This window comes from Sciurus carolinensis, chromosome 9, assembly GCF_902686445.1.
Source record: "Sciurus carolinensis chromosome 9, mSciCar1.2, whole genome shotgun sequence".
Taxonomy (NCBI): Eukaryota; Metazoa; Chordata; class Mammalia; order Rodentia; family Sciuridae; genus Sciurus; species Sciurus carolinensis.
Genome location: NC_062221.1, coordinates 39060995 through 39080480, shown reverse-complemented (window position 1 = coordinate 39080480; position 19486 = coordinate 39060995). Strand labels below are relative to the sequence as shown.

Below are 19486 nucleotides of genomic sequence, written 5' to 3'. Positions count from 1 at the left end.
CAAATGAGTTCAGGAAACCAGTGCATTCTGCAGTCAAATGCATTAGTGCTAAGTAAGGTTGGAGTGTGAGAAGTAGTTTTAAAAGACAATTGGCACATGCAAAACCAGTTGTGAAATCTGAATAAGGCCTATAATCATTTGTATTGTGTGACACAGTGTCCTAGCTTGAGAAATGTGCCACATTTACTAAGATACCATCATGGAGTGAAGATGGGTGATGGGCACTTAGGGCCTTTCTATATTTTGCAGTATTTTGTAATATTTTGTCTATAAATATCCACCCCCAAGCAAGTTATAACAAAAGCCTTGTAGACATAGGTAAGCCATGACTGAAGCAATCCTAGGAAGGGTTAAGATGGTCTTGCTATTTGGACCAGGTGTCAGTAGGTGGAACCCAAGAGAGAGAATATGTCCTTGGCATGTCTATGGTAATGGCCAGGTAGTGAGAGATTATTGGAGACAGAAAGCAAGAAAGACTAAATACTGGAAGCATTCACAAAAATGGCATAAAGGAAGAGAAAACCAGAGGATTCTAGTGTCTGGGGGAGTCACAGCTTTGTGTGAAGAGGGAAGAGACATTAGCTTATGGATACACTATTTAGTGTTTGCTAAACTGAGTAAATTCATTAAATTATATGAATAATAAGTATATATACAGAGAAATAAAATGTTCTAGATGCCTGATTTAAGAACTTTTTGTGCTTTGATACATTCAACTTTAGCAATAGCACTGAAAAACAGGTTTTCTTAGATCTATTTACCCTTTAATTTTAAAAATTCATTTTAGTTATACTTGAATATGACAGAGTCTGCTTTGACATATTTATACAAACATGGAGTACATCTTATTCTAATTGGGATCCCTGTCTTGTGAATGTACATGATGTGGCGATTCACTGTGATGTATTCATATATGTACGTAGGAAAATTATGTCAGATTCATTCCATTGTCTTTCCTATTTCTGTCACCTCCCTTCCCTTCATTCCCTTTGTCTAATCCACTGAACTTGTAACTTACTGTTTTAGTTGCTTTTTTTGTTGCTATGACCAAAATACCTGTCAAGAACAATTTTAAAGGAGGAAAAGTTTATTTGGGGCTCACAGTTTCAGAGGTCTCTGTCTGTAGACAGCTGACTTCACTGCTCTGGGCCTGAGGTGAAGACCAACATCAAGGCAGAGTAGTGTGGTGGAGGCTGGCAGCTTAGGACATGACTCCAGGAAGCAGAGAGAGAGAGAGCTTTCCTCACCATGGAAAAATTATAAACTCCAAAGGCACACCCCCAATAATCCACCTCCTCTAGCCACATCCTGCCTTCCTACAGTTACCACTCAGTTAATTCCTATCAGTGGATTAATGCACTGGTTAGGGTAAGGCTTTCATAACCCAATCATTTCACTCTAAATTCTCTTGCATTGTCTCACATGTGAGCTTTTGAAAAACACCTCACCTCTAAACCATAATAACATTTAACACAGAGCCGAAAGCCAACCTGTGGGAAATAGTAGGACACGTGATTTCTGAGAACTGAGGTGGTTCAGCCTCATAATCTGATCTGAACTTCCCAACACCCAGGACAAAAAGGGGAAATACAGTAAGCATTCAGGAGTTCAGTTGTCAGAAAGAGACCATACTGGTGACTTCAGAGAAAAAGACAGCAGTACTTCTTTTTTTTTTATTGTAAACAAATGGGATACATGTTGTTTCTCTGTTTGTACATAGAGTAAAGGCATACCATTTGTGTAATCATAAATTTACATAGGGTAATGTTGTTTGATTCATTCTGTTATTTTTCCCTTTCCCCCCACCCTCCCACCCCTCTTTTCCCTCTATACAGTCCTTCATTCCTCCATTCTTGCCCCCCTCCCTAACCCTAACTCTAACCCTAAAACTAACCCCTCCCACCCCCCATTATGTGACATCATCCACTTATCAGTGAGATCATTCTTCCTTTGGTTTTTTGAGATTGGCTTATCTCACTTAGCATGATATTCTCCAATTTCATCCATTTGCCTACAAATGCCATAATTTTATCATTCTTTATGGCAGAGTAATATTCCATTGTATATATATACCACAGTTTCTTTATCCATTCATCAATTGAAGGACATCTAGGTTGGTTCCACACTCTGGCTATTGTGAATTGAGCAGCTATGAACATTGATGTGACTGTGTCTCTGTAGTATGCTGATTTTAAGTCCTTTGGGTATAGGCCAAGGAGTGGGATAGCTGGGTCAAATGGTGGTTCCATTCCAAGTTTTCTAAGGAATCTCCGTACTGCTTTCCAGAGTGGCTGCACTAATTTGCAGCCCCACCAGCAATGTATGAGTGTACCTTTTTCCCCACATTCTCGCCAGTACCTGTTGTTGCTTGTATTCTTGATAATCGCCATTCTAATTGGGGTGAGATGGAATCTTAGGGTGGTTTTGATTTACATTTCTCTTATTACTAGAGATGTTGAACATTTCTTCATATATCTGTTGATTGCTTGTAGATCTTCTTCCATGAAGTGTCTGTTCATTTCCTTAGCCCATTTGTCGATTGGGTTATTTGCATTCTTGGTGTAGAGTTTTTTGAGTTCTTTATAGATTCTGGAGATTAGTGCTCTATCTGAAGTATGATTGGCAAAGATTTTCTCCCACTCTGTAGGCTCTTAAAGACAGCAGTACTTCTGATACCAATTGTTGACAGAAACTTTTCTAGAGCCCCAAACAGTGACTTTGACACTTTCACAGACAGTGTGCACATTAGCACCTTTGTTTGAATATGACTCTTGACAAAAGCATAGGGCAGTTAATTAAAGCACCTTGTGATCCATGCAGGTCACTGGTGGCCAGCTAAGGTGTGGAGTCCAGGCAGTCTTTGGTAGTTGAACGTGACACAGGGAGAGAACTTGGAACTCCTAGGGAGGTGAGCCCATAGCACAAAGCTAAGGTAATTCCTCATCATCATCATCATTCTGATCACCAGCACAGAACGAAGGAGTGCCTACAGCAGTTCCAGTGAACCTCTTCATGTGTGTGGTCTCATCTAATTCTTACAACAGCCACTGAAGTGTGCATGCTGGTCAGCCTCCTTTGACATATGAACAAGTAGAGGCCTGCTGCAGTTAAACAGCCTCTAGTTTGGAGAAGCCCAGCAAAGGCCCAGAGCCACCGCCATTAAGTTTATAATCTGAAATAGCTTCAAAAACTAGCAGAGTTTTGGTATTTCAAATGTGTGTGTGTTCGACTGAAGGCCACCATCTAGTGGCACACATCATAAGGTCCTCTTAGATGCCACTGGATTTTGAGAAAATCCTTCATTACTTGTAGGTGTACCACCCAGTTACTGGCCATACTTCCCACCTTGTTCCTGATCTCTCCCCCAAACCCAGTCATGGATCCAATGTCCAGGAGTCAGGAAGGGACTATAAGGGAGTAAAAATGACCAGAACATGAGGAGAGCTGGTGATTGACACTTTCCTTCAGTGCTGAGCACACCTGGGGAGTTAGGGCCTTGACCGAAGGAGATGGCTGTCATTTAGGGATAGTTTGCTCAGGACACTCCGGGTTTACACCAGCTCTTCCTGCTAAGTGATCATAGTACCTGCTATTCCATCTCCAAAGCACCTCCCACTGGAAAACAGTTATACCTGCTGATGCTCAATTTCTGCTGAGTGTTGTTGAACATGAGAATTGGCCCAATGTTGCTGGATTTTATCAGATCCACTTTCTCTATTTTGAAATGGTGGCAACCAAATGTGAAAAATACTGTATAGGTCAACATCTCAGAGGTCAGGTAATGTTTGCGGGTTGGGTTTGGCTTAGTAGCTACCACTTCTTAATGCACAATGCCCAGATACTGAGAGTGACGAAAATTTACGAAAGAGATGAAAGAGATGGGTCTAGAATCTTTAAGTGGGAAGCTTTTCCCCAAACAGTAGAGCCTGAGAGAAGAGATTTTAGGAGTTCATTCTGACTGCTACAGTCTCACATTGTTGCTCTGGAAAAAAAGAAAGAAAGAAAAAAAAAAAAAATGTCCCATAGCTATTAGAAGTTGAACTCGGATTAATCAAGAATTCAATGGTAAGAAAAAGAAAACATTTAGTTTTTTAACAGATAAGTGGGATTTCTCTTTGTCTCTCTCTAACTTTGTGAATTGCCTTTGTAATTGAAGTACCCTTTGAGGACTGTGGAAATTACACTGTGAGAAATAGGGCCTGTACTTGCTGATAACTTTAATTTGGGAAGAGACTCAAATCTGAGACCATTCCTGCCCTTTATATTTTATTCCTAAGGGCTTGCTTATTAACATAAATATTTTATTTGTATCTCATGGTTAGTTTAAAAATTTTATAATTACACAATTTTACACAAAATTTTTATAATTATATAATACATAACTTGTTTAAAAGTATACCACTGAGCTGGGTTATACTAAGATGTCCAGACAAATCCATGTTGTATCTCAATATGATATAGTTTTTGTTGATTTGAATTGTTATTCTGTCAAATTCAAAGTAAATCCCAAAAATAAGTTATATGAGTCCAGATATGGTGGTACATGCCTGTAATCTCAGCCACTTGGGAGGCTGAGGCAGGAGAATTGAAATTTTGAGGCCAGCCTCCATAATTTTATTGAATCCCTGTCTCAAAAATAAAAAAAAATATAAAGGGCTGGAGATGTAGCTTAGGGGTAAAGCACCCCTGGGTTTATTCTCAGTACAGGGGCAGTGTGCGTGTGAGGGGTGGGGGTGGTGGGGGGGATAGAGACTTCAATTTTAAAAATAATAGAATCAAAACTTGAGAATTTCAAGGCTTTATGTATGTGTGTGTTTTTCCTTTTTCTATAATAGAAACTGTGTACAATTTGAGAGAAGAGAATAGACAACTAAGGAAAGCACACCAAGACATACATACACAGCTTCAAGATGTCAAGGTAAAATTTAACCAGACATTTATTTGCCTGCTGTAGAATGACTTTAAAAATCATCCCTTAATTGACCTGCTTTACAAATCCAGACTGTGACTGTGGGCTTTGCATAACTGGAATGTACCCAACACTTTTATCCTTCTGTTATAAGCTAAAAGTGATCTGAAAATCGAAATGTTTTCCTTAATACTGAAATTGTTTTTTTGTCAGATGATTGCATATTAACAAGATTTTTATTGACAAAAGTTTATTAATAATGAAAGAGCTGTTGCTTTGGATTTGATTTCATTGTTAATGGTTATATTTGGGTAGCACATTTTAGATTTGAAATACCACATAAATCATAATCTTCTCTCTCCAGTAACTTTTAAACTTGACAAATGCTTCTACAACAACAAATAAGCAAGTAACATTTGGGTGGTCATACCAAAGAAGAACTTCTCTTACAATGTAAAGCTCAATGTGTAAAATTCTCTTTTGTTAGCAACAGCATAAGAACTTACTCTCCGAGCATGAACAACTTGTAGTGACTTTGGAAGACCACAAGAGTGCACTAGCTGCTGCACAGGTTAGGAGGGTAGCAGCCTCTCTGGGTTCTTTTTACAGTCTGCTTAATATTTCTGAATTCCTTTATGCATGTGGTCTCTGACAAGCCAGTCTTCAGTGAGTTACTTAGGACAGAGCTATCCTAATCCTGAGCACAATGCATGCTTTTAAAATTCACTCCAGAGAATATTAAATAAATTTTTGCTGGTTGTTTTTTTTTTTTTTTGCACTGGTTATATGGTGCGCCTATTTCTACCTCTTCCAGTCCTACGTGCCATCATCTAATATTTATTTAAATCACAGATTTTGCCCCATACATATGGCCTTTTGCAACTGTGTGATCTGTGTCAACCCTGAGCATAGGGCCTATAGGATTTATGATGCTAGCCACCTCAACAAATCGTCGTCAGACTTTTTCTTCTATCCCTTCCTCATTCCCACATTCCAACCTGCACACACTCCTTTTGGGACAAGGCTTATGTGGTGTTGGTCAAAGTACAGAAAAGAGAAGAGTCAATAGAGAAGGAAGAACAGGAGTCATAATCTCCATTTGTTCAAAGCCTGGAACAACCCCTGGTACAGGCAGGCCCTCAGCATATATTTACTGAATGGATAAGAACAACTATGAGTGTTGAGAGCTTATGAAATTGCTGCCGTGCTGAGTGCTTCTGGGAGAAGCTAAGAAACAGGAATGGCTAGCTTAGTGGCTGTATTCAGCCAGGTCTTCATTGTTCTTCCTGTTGAAGGAGTTACAAGAGAAGGGCAAGAGGAAACCACCTCTCCGTGCTTATCAGGAGGACATGCATAATTTTTGTCTTTATAAAATTTTCAAATAGTACAATATGCTAGACCCTGACCCATCTCAGAGGCTGTGGCTTCTCTCTTTTTCTTTTCTTAAAAGTAGTCATTGATTGGGTGACCCTACTAAACTGTGGCTTTGTGGTAATTTTTTACATATGTATAAATTAAATTGACTTCAGAGGAGATTATTTCATTCCAAGCCTTCTTTACAGACTTTTGTCAAGTGTTATATTATGTGAAGCGGTTGTTTATACCGTGAAATGTGGAACATGGATTTGAACACTGTGGGTAAAATATTAGACTAAGCCACAATCTGAAAATCCTTGCAAATGTAAGTGAAATAGTTGTTTTAATAGCCAAAACCAAATTCTATAATATGTACACTGTCAGTGTGACTTTTAGATTTTTTGTAATAGAAGAAATATTTTTATGTAACCTATGTGTAGTTTTCTTTATTCCTTTTTTGGGAGGGTGCTCCAAGTTTTTCCTGCCTTTTTAAAAAAACTAGTAATATGACTAGGTACAATACTCAATTAAAGACATATGTCTGGGCTGGGGATGTAGCTCAGTTGGTAGAGTGCTTACCTTGCAAGCAAAAGGCCCTGAGTTCAATCCCCAGCACTGCCAAAAAAAAAAAAAAAAAAAAAAAAAAAAAAAAAAAAAAAAAAAAGCCATATGTCTTAGTTTGGACTGCTGTACCAAAACATCATAGACTGGCTTATAAAAAACAGAAATGTATTTCTCATAGTTCTGGAGGCTGGAAGTCCTAGGTAAGAGTGCCAGCATGATCAGATTCTTGGAAAAGCCATCTTTTAGGTTGTAGACACTCAACTTCTAGTACCCTCACAAGGCAGAAAGAGACTGAAAGAGTGACCAGGAGCCCCTTTATGAGGCAGTAATCCACTGGTAAGGGATTTGTCCTCATGATCTAATTGCCTTCCAAAGTCCCCACCTTCTGATACCATCACATGTGGGATTAGGATTTCAATATGTGCATTTTGGAAAGATACAAATAATCAGTCCATAATACCATATTAGCACTTTCCCAAAATCTCCTGGGCACAGAGGGTTGGGGGGGGAATATACTGTTTCAGGCATCTGCATTTCTCACGTAAGATCTCATGTGAGATTCTGTCTTGACAACTTGATTTAAAATATAGTTAAGAATTTTATTTAATCTTCATAATCCAGTGAAGTACGTAACATTTTATAACTGAATAAACTGATGCCAGAAGGGAAGTCAAGTAGCTAACCCAAGATCAGTGACCAAGAGCCAGGCTTGAAGGTCAGGTCTTCCTCTATTGAAGTGAGGACCCGCCACCCCCCATCAGATGTTTTGAGTCATAATTTCTAGAGTGAGAGCCCAGAGACCTCCACCAGCCAGGTGGTACACTGCTGTACAAATTATATGAAGGCACTCCTTTGACGGGGATTTAGTAGGCTGACTTCTTCACTTCTGTGTGAATTCAAAAGAGGACTGTGGGCAGCATGCAGGGCTGTGGTCCCAGAGGCCTGGCTGACTGTGGCTCCACTGATCAGCGCTACACTCTCCACCAAGGGAAGTGGCCCTGTCTGGGGATCTTGTTTAAGATTTCTGTGTTCTTTGTATGTGTTTATGTAAGTGTATATTTACACACACAGTATTTCTGCTTTCAGGAAAACAGAGTGGGTGAATATGATGAATTATGTATACACAGTGTCTGTTAATTTTATTAGTTAAGATACTTGATTTATTTTCTATCTTTCGAGCTCCTAGTATTAAAAATATTACAGCCATACACACAACCATCCTGCACACATATCCCACAGCATATATACACAGGTTCTCCTACGTGAGTGTATTCCAGTTCTGTTCTATACCTACATCACTGCCTTTGTGGCTTTGAAAGAAACAATATTAAGAATTGGGGAATTAAAATCCAGTTTGATTTTATGCCTATTTCTCTGCTTTCCAGAAAAACAAAACAGCATAGGAGGTGTTTTGGCAAGGAAGGAACCCTGTTTAAGCACAAATTAACTAGTAACTGGGGTAGCAAAAGAAGGTTGCTTGAATGCTTTTGTTACACACACACACACACACACACACACACACACACGCATATGCATATATTTCTTTTCACTGAAAAATGTTACTCAGACCATATTGGTAAAAGATATCAGCAGTTGTATAACTGTCAATTTCTAATAGACATGTGAATGTGATAAAACTTGGATTACATATTTGTCTTTTCATAATTATACTGGAAAGTTATTCACAGAGTTCTCTCTTTGTTTCATATAGCATAAAACTAACATTTGTCTTATATACTTTTTTTCTGTTTCCTTTAACTCTAATTTGCATGTGCTCAAAAATGGTTAAGCATGTCTAAAGAAGAATAACTAATGCATGAAAATAATCCACATAATCCACATTTTTCTAACTTGTATTTAGGTATAATTTTTTTTGTCTAGTCTTCCAATGAACCTAAATGCCCATCTATGATTGATATCTTTTTCCCTCCTCAAATTGTGCAATTGCATCCAATTGTGCAATTTATATGCAGACCCAAGTTGCAGAATATAAGCAACTGAAAGATACTCTGAATAGAATCCCAAGCTTTCGAAATCCTGACCTAGCAGAGCCGCAGAATGCTACCCTTACTCAGGTGGCACGTTCTCCAAGAGGTTACAACGCAGCAAGGGAGCAGCCAACCAGAGAGTCACAAGAGGTGAGAGGCATTAACTGGTGATCTGTGGCTAGGTCACTTTTCCCGTTAAGCTGTCACAGAGTGAACCGCTGTCAGTAAAAACTTGACAAGTGTTCTCAAGTTTTAGTGTGTATCAGAATTCGCCATAGGGATTGTTGAAGCTCAGGCTGCTGAGCCCCAGCCCCATGGTTTCCTTAACTTACAAATTGAGTTAATTTGAGGTTAGGCCTGAGGATTTGCATTTCTAATTTAGATTCAGCTGGTCTGAAGAGAACTTTGAGAGCTACTGCTTTAGTGTTTTCTGGAAAAGATTTTCCTGGCTTTGTCTTTTTCATATGGGTTTGTCTTAAAGGAACTGTAGTGTCTGAGTGTTTCAAGGGTCAGTGGATTTTTTTTCACTCTTTCAGATAGTGCGGGAAGGTTAAATGATCATGAGGAGATTATGTGACAGCCCATAGGGATATTAAAGTGGTGCAGTATTGGGTCCATACAAAGCCTGTCAAATTTGTATTAAAAAAAAAAGTTAAGACACTGCCTGGTGTATGAGTTGCTAGTCCCATCATGCACTTTATTCTTGTTCTTCATGAAAATCCAGCCTGACTTAGGAATATTTCATATGTGGGACATCAAAAGTATTGTCTTCCTTATCATTAATTCTTATACAGTTGTTTTTACAATCATGTATTTAATAAACAATGAGAAATACGGTTATCATTCCCCTTAACAAAGTCAGTTTCAACAATAAATGTTTCAGAAGATCTGCCTGCAAGCTACCATCTTGTGGGGATAATGGAGTTGATGTGACTGGATTCGCATCAGATTAACAGGCTCAGTGTTCTCGTGATTTTTCTTCTCTCCCTGGACCCTATGTTAGCTGCTAACTTAAGAGAGCATGGCCAGGCATTTGATTCTATCCTCTCCTAGTGTGACTACCAGTTTACTGAATTCATCTTCTGATGATTCAGAGTTTTAGTTTGTCCATCTGTGTGTCAGAGATGATAATTATCTGCTCCAACCTTCTTCACAGGGATATTGTGAAGATAAATGAGAGGTGTTTCAAAGCACTTAGAGTGCTTGAGAGAAGTATTTGCCATAAAGCCAGGGCAGTATTATGTCAGACTTGCCAGATAGTTGAAGGCCTTGGTAAAATGTATACCTCTAAATGTTGCCTGACAAAGGACTTTTCTCCCTTGTGTATTATCTATACAGCACAGCTTCTCAAGCTTGGTAATTATATCTCTGCTAGTTTCTGAATAGAGTTTCACATTTATTTCAATCTGAAAGAGTAATCTCACTGAAGAAGTTATTTTTTCCTGATGAAAAAGGTTGAAGGAAAAGGGCATGACATACTCTCCTATCAATATTATATCATTTTCCCTTCAGTTTCCTGTAACTCAGATCATGTAGAGATGTCTGAAAGTTAAAGGAAAAACTGATTTGAACCAACCAATTTTAGAGAAGTGTTCTTTAAAAAAAAAGACATTTATTTCTTTCTATCCTGAGTTTTCTGTTGGCAATACAAAATACGTACAAAAGAATCCTTCTGGTTACAAATAAATCTCTTTTTAATGCATTAAGAATATTTTATTGTACCTTGTTTAACAGGCATTTTTAAAACAACATGGATATCCCTTCGTAATGGCATTTCTATTTTAATTACCAGTAAACCAAACCAAACCTCATCAGTTGCATCTTTCTTCTTTTTAAGTAATGAATTGCAAATCAAATTGACTTTGAAAAAATTATGCAAACATTTTATCACTTCAAGTTTGTGAATTTTTTCCTTTTTATTCTAAGGGAAAGCAGGAGTTGGGTTGCTTTTTGGGAAAGGGGGAAAGGTTTACTTCTAAGATGTGGCTGCTTAGAGGATTCATTTTCCTGGTTATTGACCATGTTCTTTTGAGATAAAATTTTGCCAGTGTCCTCTCTATTTTATAGGTGAGCTTATACAGTGAAAATTAAGTGACTCCATTGCTCCTTTTTAAGTCAGGAGAATATGTATATTTCCAGAGTCCAGGATTTTGCTTACTCTGTAGCTCCAAGGACATGGTGATGAATGATATCATTACTTTTGAAAAGGACAAGCATCATTTCTTATGGTTTGCTTGCCCAGGTGTCTCGATATCGCAGTGCGTGGCAGAAACATGAAGCAATGCCCAGAAGAACAGAAGACGCAAAGCCTTATCCCCCCACCCAGAATGAGGCACATTTTCAGACTGTGGCCCAGCCTAACCAACAAGAAGTGGCGCCCCGAGAGCCAGAGGAGCATCAGGTGGAAGAGGAACACAGAAAAGCCCTGGAAGAGGAGGAAATGGAGCAGGTTGGGCAGGCGGAACATCTGGAGGAGGAACATGATCCCTCACCAGAAGAGCAGGACCGGGAGTGGAAAGAACAGCAGGAACAAAAGCAGGCTGCCAACCTCCTGGAGGGGCACGCTCAGGCTGAGGTATGGGTCACCCACCCAAATGCACTGGGATGGGGAATGTGGCGTTATGTTTATTAAAGAAAAACGCCTCCCCATGCATCACAAGCTCTACAAAAATATTTTGAGTGATTTCACTAGGTGTCCTGTGCACATATTTAAGTTTTCTTGTAATATTAATAGCACAGCTCTTACCTAGCTCAGAAAGAAGGCTGGAGCAGTTGCAACTGGTGTGTGGGTGTGTCCTCATTGTCAGTGGTGCAAGTAAGAGACCCGTCCTCACGTCATCTGACAGTGCATAGGGGAGCACCTAACGGCGCACCTTCTCAGGATACGTTTAAGTCCTGTCTCGAGCATCTTGAGGCATACAAAGGTCTCGTTTTCTGTGATCCAGAGTCCCCTTCTTCCTGTTCAGTTACACAAGTTGGTGGGTTGGCTTTTGCCTGTTCTCTCTCTAGGATGAATCAAAAGGCTTTCAGGACAAGCTGCCTTACCCCTTAGGGATAGTGCACTAGGTGAGTGTGTTCAACAAGTTTCGCTCAGATCCTGCTTCCCGAACATGCCCTTCTACATAGGTACACTTTTCCCTTTCTTCAAAAAAGCAGCCGTTATTATAAGTAAAACTTTAAAGGAACTTGAAATCAACCCACACCGAGTGTAGCTAGGTACCTTTCTTCTGCTAGCTATACACTGATACCAGCCATAAGGTATCTGGCCTTTATCTGGTTGCTGATTACCTGTTTATTCTTTAGTTTTCATTTTTTGTACCAGGGATTGAAGCCATGGGCTCTTAACCACTGAGCCACATCCTCAGGCCCCCTTTTTTTTAAATTTTGAAATAGGATCTCGATAAGTTGCTGAGGCCGGCTTTGAACTTGTGATCCTCCTGCCACAGCCTCTCAAGCTGCTGTGCTTACAGGTGTGCACCACTGTACCCAACTGATCACCTGTTTATAACTGAAGTTTTATCTGGCTTCAGAGTGAAACTTGAGGCTGCTTGAGGCTTCAGGCTGGGTAGGTGTGGCGGCCTCTGAAGGTGCCACCTTAGCTTCAGAAGCTCTGGCAGTCTATACCCTTCTGCAGCAATTCTCCACTTGGTTCAGTTCCCCTCATGTTTTGCTCTCTTGCGGTAGCAGAGAATTTGTGTTTATGTTAGTTGAGGAGGGGAAGGGAGGATGGTGAAAAGCTCAATAAAGTGGAGTTTTAAAAATTGCCGAATCTGCTGGGCACAGTGGCACATGCCTGTAATCCCGCCAGCTTGGGAGGCTGAGGCAGGAGGATCACAAGTTCAAAACCAGCCTCAGCAATTTAGTGAAGCCCCAACAACTCAGTAAGACCCAGTGTCTAAAATATACTCAAAAAAGGGCTGGAGATATGACTTGGTGGCTAAGTGTCCCTGGGTTTAATCCCTGGTACAAAAAAAAAAAAAAAATTGCTGAATCTGATTTTCCTTTAATCAGTACTATTGCCTCACTATTCTTAGTTTCTTTGAAGGAGCTCAGTTACTGCTTTTGCACTGTAATCTGGAATTTGGCATTATATTTGACATTATTATTTTGACTGTGCTCAACCTGCTATGGGTATATACATTGCTGAAGTTAATTAGCTTTCCTAGGTCTTTAACTTTTCATAGAAAAGTCCTCAGCTTCACAAATTGCCCAATTAGTGTGAGGTTACCAAGTGACTGCTTGCGTCAGAGTCTTATGAACACAAATTTAATTATGGTTCAAAACTGATATCTTGTGTTGTGCTTTGTGTTCCATTTGAGCAGGGAGCATATTGAAAGTCTGCCTTAATGCCAGCAAATTGGGAAGACCAGTTGCTAAATGATGCCAAGGGCAATTCAGAGACAGCAGGACAAATAGGAATTTCTGGGCTTAATTTATAATCACAGTTCACCTGACAAATAGGTGTTAATAAACCCTCCCTGCCTCCTGAGTTTGTCATGGGAACCAAAGGGAGGGCAACCCCTGAGGTGCTGAGCCCTCTTGTTCAGCATCACCTCCTCTTTGCCCCAGGTGTACCCATCAGTCAGACCGGTCACCAGGTTGCGATCCCCATATGAGGAGCAGTTGGAACAGAAGAGATTGGCAGCAAGGAGGGATGAGGAGGCCCAGCGGCTGCGAGAACACCAGGAAGCTTTGCACCAGCAGAGGCCACAGGGACACTTGTTACGGCAGCAGCAGCAGCAGCAGCTTCTGGCCCGAGAGATGGCCCAGCAGAGGCAGGTCCAGCAAGAGGAGGGCCAACAGCAGCACCAGGAGCAGCTACGGTAGCCTGCCCCCTCCCTTGATGGGCATAGGCGGCCCTTCCTCCACTGCCAGCAGATTTGTGTGTTTCTGATCCGTGAACAGGAGGGGTTCATATTGCTCATGTCGTCCAGGAAGAATGACTACCTGAGAATTAAAGGGCCAATATTTAATTTTAAAAATAATCAGGCTTTTTCCTTCTTAAAAGTGATAGTGTAGGTCTCAAAGTAGCCTAGAAGACTTTGTGTTAACTTTTTAATTTTATCATTGAACGATACTTCATCTTTTTAAGGCATCTGTTGGAGGCATATCGAGAATCTTCATCATACTTTATCATGTACCTAAAAGTTCAAAAAAGTTTTTTATGGCTTTTCAAAAGATGTTGAAAAATCTTGTTTATTACTACCTTGAAAGATAAATGACTTATGTCAAACTGTGCCACTTAATTTGTGTCCCTGAATATATAATGTTTGTGTCCCTGGCAGGCAGCAAGCTCATTATAATGCTATGGATAATGATATCGTTCAGGGAGCAGAGGACCAGGGAATCCAGGAAGAGGAAGGAGGTGGTAAGACTTCTCAGATGATGAATGTTTTAATAACGTTACTTGGTTATATCATATAATATCAGTGAGCCAGTGTTACCTAACATCAACAAGCCAAATGCATATCTGAGTGAGGGTGAAGAAATCATGCCTCTGTTGTCACTTCATGAGTCTTAATCCTTGCCATAGTGCTCCAAGGTTGTCCTGGGTTTGATTCCCAGTACCATAAAAAAAGAAAACTGGTCAAGATAATCTCCCTTGTCTCTACTACTCTCCCCATCATTTAAGCTTCTTGCATATCAAATAGTTATTTCTGACAAATTATCATAGGATTGTTATGCTTTGGGGAATTCTACATTTTCTCCACACCTTGAAAGTCTTTGCATCATTACCTTAAAAGTTTTTCAGATTAAATCAGCAGTGGCTTTCTTTCATGGTAAGTGCCTAGTGTGGGATCTGTCACATTCCTTGCTGTGATGAGAGAACTCGAAGGTGACTCCCTCCCCAACACCACCCATGCTGAGATATGAATCTTTTTCTAAAGAGAGTCTAAAGGAGGGTGAGGACACCTGCCTTAACAGCGGGTTGTACAGTTTGGTAACCCTGAAAGTCAAGAGCCTGCCTGTTCCCTTTGTCCCCTGAGGTGACTTTAAGGTTTCTGTTTCTGTTACCAGTAAGACTGTTAAACAGTTTGTCCCCTTCTTTATTTAATATACCCCTTTGTGAACTTGTAGCCTGATGGTGAGCTACCCTGTGTCTTTGTATTAAACTAAATGCTTTCCATATACTTAACCTTTCTTTCCTCTTATATCTGACTTTAAAAACTGATTTTCTCTTCTCCGGTGTGCTCTTAAAATTCTCTTCATCTAAGTTTTCTTTCGACAACCTGCAGTGTGTGAGCATAAATGTGTGATGTCCCTGTGTTGTGGTGGTGTCCTCGCTTCCATAACAGTGTCCGTGACAGGCCATGTTTGTTTTTGAGTTCCACAGTTGAGATTGTTTTTCCTTTCATTTTCTAATGACACTTCTTTTGAAAATTTGCCATTGCCTCTAATATTATCCAAAAATTAATTGATTATTTTAGCACTGTCCAGTGGCCTGGATTTTCTTTCTTGAAGGGAATTTCATTTGTTGTCGTTTTCTTGCCTATGGGGAAAACACAGCCTCTGCTTTTAAACATTAGTTTTGGGGAGTTAGAATGACATCAGTCACCCACACCCAACTCCTCAAACACACAGTCTGGGCAAAGGACAACACTTCCGGAAAGCTGTGGAGTTACCTGAGGGTGGGAAAGAGTGGGTGACTTGGTATCCAGAGGCCTGCGGAAGCTCTCCTCTGAGTCAAAAGGGAGGAATCCCGCTTGATTCCTTCAGCTGATCCTAGTTCCTTTGATTTACTAGCCTATGAAAGAGACAACCAGCACCAAGACGAAGCAGAAGGAGACCCCGGAAATGGACAGGAGCCTCATGAAGAAGGACCCCCAGAAGCTGACCCAGAATCAGAGGCAGATGTAAGCATCCTCTCTCCTGGACCTGCCACCTGGAAACGCACGGACAGAAAGAAAACTTGAGCATTTGTCCGACTCCAGGGTCCAGCCCCGGATGTGCAGGCCGTTTCATCAGCGCACAGAGGGGATTGCATACTGTGAGCAGTGTGTTACCATCAGCCAGAGTGTAGGGTGTGCAAGGAGCCTGGGTTAAAGGCTGTTCTGGGAAAAATAGTGTCGGAAAGGGTTTTCCTTTGACAGTTTTTAATAAAGTTAAAACCTAGAAAAGAAAAATTAAGAGGCACTGAAATATGTGGTAATTCTGAAAGATGGAGGGAATGGGAAAGGCAAGCAAGGAAGTTGGAGAAATCACCCTTTCCTCAGCCTGCCCAGTGGCCTGCCAGGGAGTTAGGTATGCAGAGTGACTCTCACCTCCCAGCAATCCACAGACCGTTTTAATAAATATACTGATAAAATACGTGGTTTCACTCGTTAAAAGAGGTGCTCAAGTACATGAGGGTGTAAAACATTTAAGTAAACATTCAATAATTGGTATTATTCTATGTTTTCCAAAAAAGGAATGAGACCTCTGATTCACCTGGGTGGTGGTCTAGGGCCTTGGCCTTGGTTATAGGTGAGGCAAGCAGACATTGAGTGAGTGATCATGTGTTATGTGAAGATGAATTTCACAACTTATTTTAGCTTTTTTTGTGTGTGTGTGGTACCAGAGATTGAACCCAAACATCTCCAGCCCTTTTTATATATTTTATTTTAAGACAGGGTCTCACTAAGTTGCTTAGGGCCTCACTAAGTTGGTGAGGCTGGCCTTGAACTCTGTGTTCTTCGTGCCTCAGCCTCCCAAGCTGCTGGGATTACAGGCATGTGCCACCGTGCCTGGCTTCCTTTCACCTTTACTGTCGTCTTTTGTTCAGTAAAGCAACCCCCCTGTTAATAACATTCAATCTCCACTGCCAGTGGATCCAGTTTATATTGGTCCAGGGAATTAATAAGAAGATCCACGTCATTCCTTGATAATCACTGAGCAAGTCCTTCTGCCGGCCGCTTTCAACCCTTTCACGGAAATGGCTTTTCCACTTGACTCACAGAGCAGTTGTTCCCGCCCTACCCTCCCTGGTGTTCAGGAAAGCAGGCAGCAGGGAAATACTGTCAGGACAGAGCAAGGGTTACCAGGAGAACGAGAGTGTGAGAGGCTCTCCCAGGAGAGCAGGGAAGCCAGCGTACGTGGAGGACGAAGGGCAGCCTCGCGGCCACTCACGTGGATGGAGTGGCTGCAGGCTCACTACTCGCCATGTGATCCTTTACTCTCCTTTATCTGCTCTGAGGACCTACTGGGAACACTGGCCTTTCTGCCATGCCTTCTCTTAATTAGAAATGGCCCATTGTCCCTCTGTCTTAGCTGTTTTATTTAAATGTGACTATTTGTGCCCATGAACCCTCACTTATTACGTGGTTGGACCTGGAAACTTGTGCACATTTTTAAGAACTGTAGCAAAATATATTTAGTAATTTTTTTCTGAAGAGAGTGTGCTGCCCTTTTCCTATATCCCCATACAGATTATTGACAACACATGAAGAAGTCTGTGTGGCAGGAGATTCTGGAGTAATTAGGGTTTACTATAAAGGTGAGGATTTGTCACTACATTCCCAAGAAAAGTGTTATTTGCACTTGAATGAGGTTTCTGGCTATAGTTGTGCAGATAATAGATCAGCTGAGACCACAGTGAGCTCTTGAACGTGTTCAGGGCTCTTCGGCAAAGTGAAGTACAGTCATCTTGTCTGGAGAACACCGGGAGAGACCAAATCTTACTCAGAGGTTTCAGTGTCTCTCTGAAGCAATTGCTACTTCAAAGTAAGTGTCCCATAGATAACCTGGAAGGGATTGGGGATGCTCAGAGCAAGCATCGCCATTTCTGCCCTTCTCTGTTTCTAAATGCTGAATCTTTGTGAGGATGTGTGTTATTTGGTAGGTGTCTGGGGAGCTTAAGTGGGAAATTGAAATAATTCTAAAGTTGATCGTTTAAAGGACAGTCACTGTCTCACAGTAACTGAGAACCACTCAAGGGTGGATCTGGAGGGATACTTTTTGTGATATATTGCCAAAGATTGAATGGCTCTTTTCTCCTGTCCCTTGCCAGTGCAGTATCTCCCAGTTTCATGGTAGTGTTTCTTAAGTGAGAAGCTGTTCAGCCAGGTGCAGTGGGGCGTGCCTGTAATCCTAGTGATTTAGGAGGCTGAGGCAAGAGGATCACAAGTTTGAGGCCACTCTGGGCAACTTGGTGAGACCCTGTCTTGAAATAAAAAATGAAAAGGGCTGGGGATGTAGCTCAATGGTAAAGCACCCCAGGGTACAATCCCCAGTACCAAAAATAAAAAGAAATGAATGAATAAAGGAAAGAAAGAGAGGGAAGGAAGGAACGTGGTCCATACTACAAGTATACCATTTTCTTTAGAGTTAGTCCTTTTCTTGTCTTGGGTCTTTTCAGGGGTAGGTCTTCCTTCCCATCATCTGCTTTGCACTTAGCTTCATGTTTAAAATTGCTTGAAAGGGAAATTTGTATAAAGTTCAACAACACCATGAGAGGAGTTAACTCTTCACCCATCTAAGTCTCCTGTATTAATTAGCATTGATTTTTTTTTTCTCCTATTTGGTTTTCCAACTTACTAGCTGTTTTGCTGGTTGTCTGGGTAGTTTTGCTCACATTTCTTGGTTCGGTAGAGTTTGGAAGACTGTGTTGGAATAACTTGCAGAAAGGAAGCCCCGCTTATCCTTCATTCTGATTCCTCAACCTCTAGCAAATAAAGCAGGAGCTTCATCTTTTGACCGTGGGGTGCTTGATACTTGTGAGTGCTGGCAGGGATAGAGCTGAAGGATGGCAGTGAAGGATGATTTCATTTTCTGCCAGTGTGTGGCCTTTCAAATGAAATTAAACTTGATCCTCTGTTTTGAAATGGCGGTTGGTTTTTATTAAAATTTTACAGAGGGCAGCTGTAGAGGATATAAACCCAGCAGACGACCCCAATAATCAAGGCGAAGACGAATTTGAGGAAGCTGAGCAAGTGAGAGAAGAAAATTTGCCAGATGAAAACGAAGAGCCAAAACAAAGTGATCAAAAGCCAGAGAACGCAGACATGGAGGAGCATTTGGTGGTAAGCAGACGCCACTACCAAGGGTGGATTTAACCTGAGCACTTTAGTAAATGCCTGGTTTATGTAAAAGGTTGGTCATAATCTGCATCGAGGAAAGGTTTGCCACTCTAGTGTTTTTTTAGGCCATTATGTGAAATGACATGCCTGCACTCAGAGGGTAACAGACACCCCGTGCTTTGTGTTAGCCATGATTATTCATCATTTCCTGGCCACCGGTGCATTGCGAGTGCACTATTCATGGTGGCATGCTCCTTCTTTGTCCCTGAGTACTATAAAAGGCATCTCCAATGTACAGTAACATGAGCCTCCCCTTTTGTTTCAACAGATGGCAGGAAATCCAGACCAGCAGGAGGATAATGTTGATGAACAGTACCAGGAAGAGGGAGAAGAGGAGGTAGGAAGATTGAATGCCGGAGACTGATCAAGTTGTTTGGTCTGTCACACAAACTGTAAACAAACCCTGGCAGTATTGACTCTGATATTCCTTCTGTAGAAAGTTCAGAAAGACTTAAGCAGGGTTTGAAAGGGTGGTTTAAGAGGAAATGAACCATGGCAGTGAGATGTTTGGTTGGAAGGTAACAAATCCGGGGTAATAGAATCCATCTCTGGGTCTCACCAGAAATATCAAATAAAGCAGGCTTTTCAGGGTTGGCAGACTTAGATTTATGTGA

General features: G+C 41.0%; 1 protein-coding gene across 6 annotated transcripts in view; it reads left to right on the top strand.

Annotated features, from left to right (window-relative positions):
* Golim4 (golgi integral membrane protein 4) overlaps window positions 1–19486 on the top strand; it is a 76028-nt gene that overhangs the window by 47145 nt on the left and 9397 nt on the right. For 2 of the 6 annotated variants that reach the window (XM_047563957.1, XM_047563954.1), the window contains exons 6-14: window positions 4836–4918; window positions 5397–5480; window positions 8803–8967; window positions 11060–11392; window positions 13387–13640; window positions 14103–14185; window positions 15562–15671; window positions 18648–18815; window positions 19141–19209. In XM_047563957.1, the coding sequence (XP_047419913.1) occupies window positions 4836–4918; window positions 5397–5480; window positions 8803–8967; window positions 11060–11392; window positions 13387–13640; window positions 14103–14185; window positions 15562–15671; window positions 18648–18815; window positions 19141–19209 (1349 nt within the window). The remainder of the gene's footprint in view (window positions 1–4835; window positions 4919–5396; window positions 5481–8802; window positions 8968–11059; window positions 11393–13386; window positions 13641–14102; window positions 14186–15561; window positions 15672–18647; window positions 18816–19140; window positions 19210–19486) is intronic. The other 4 variants (XM_047563956.1, XM_047563959.1, XM_047563958.1 and 1 more) reach the window with 4 other exon arrangements.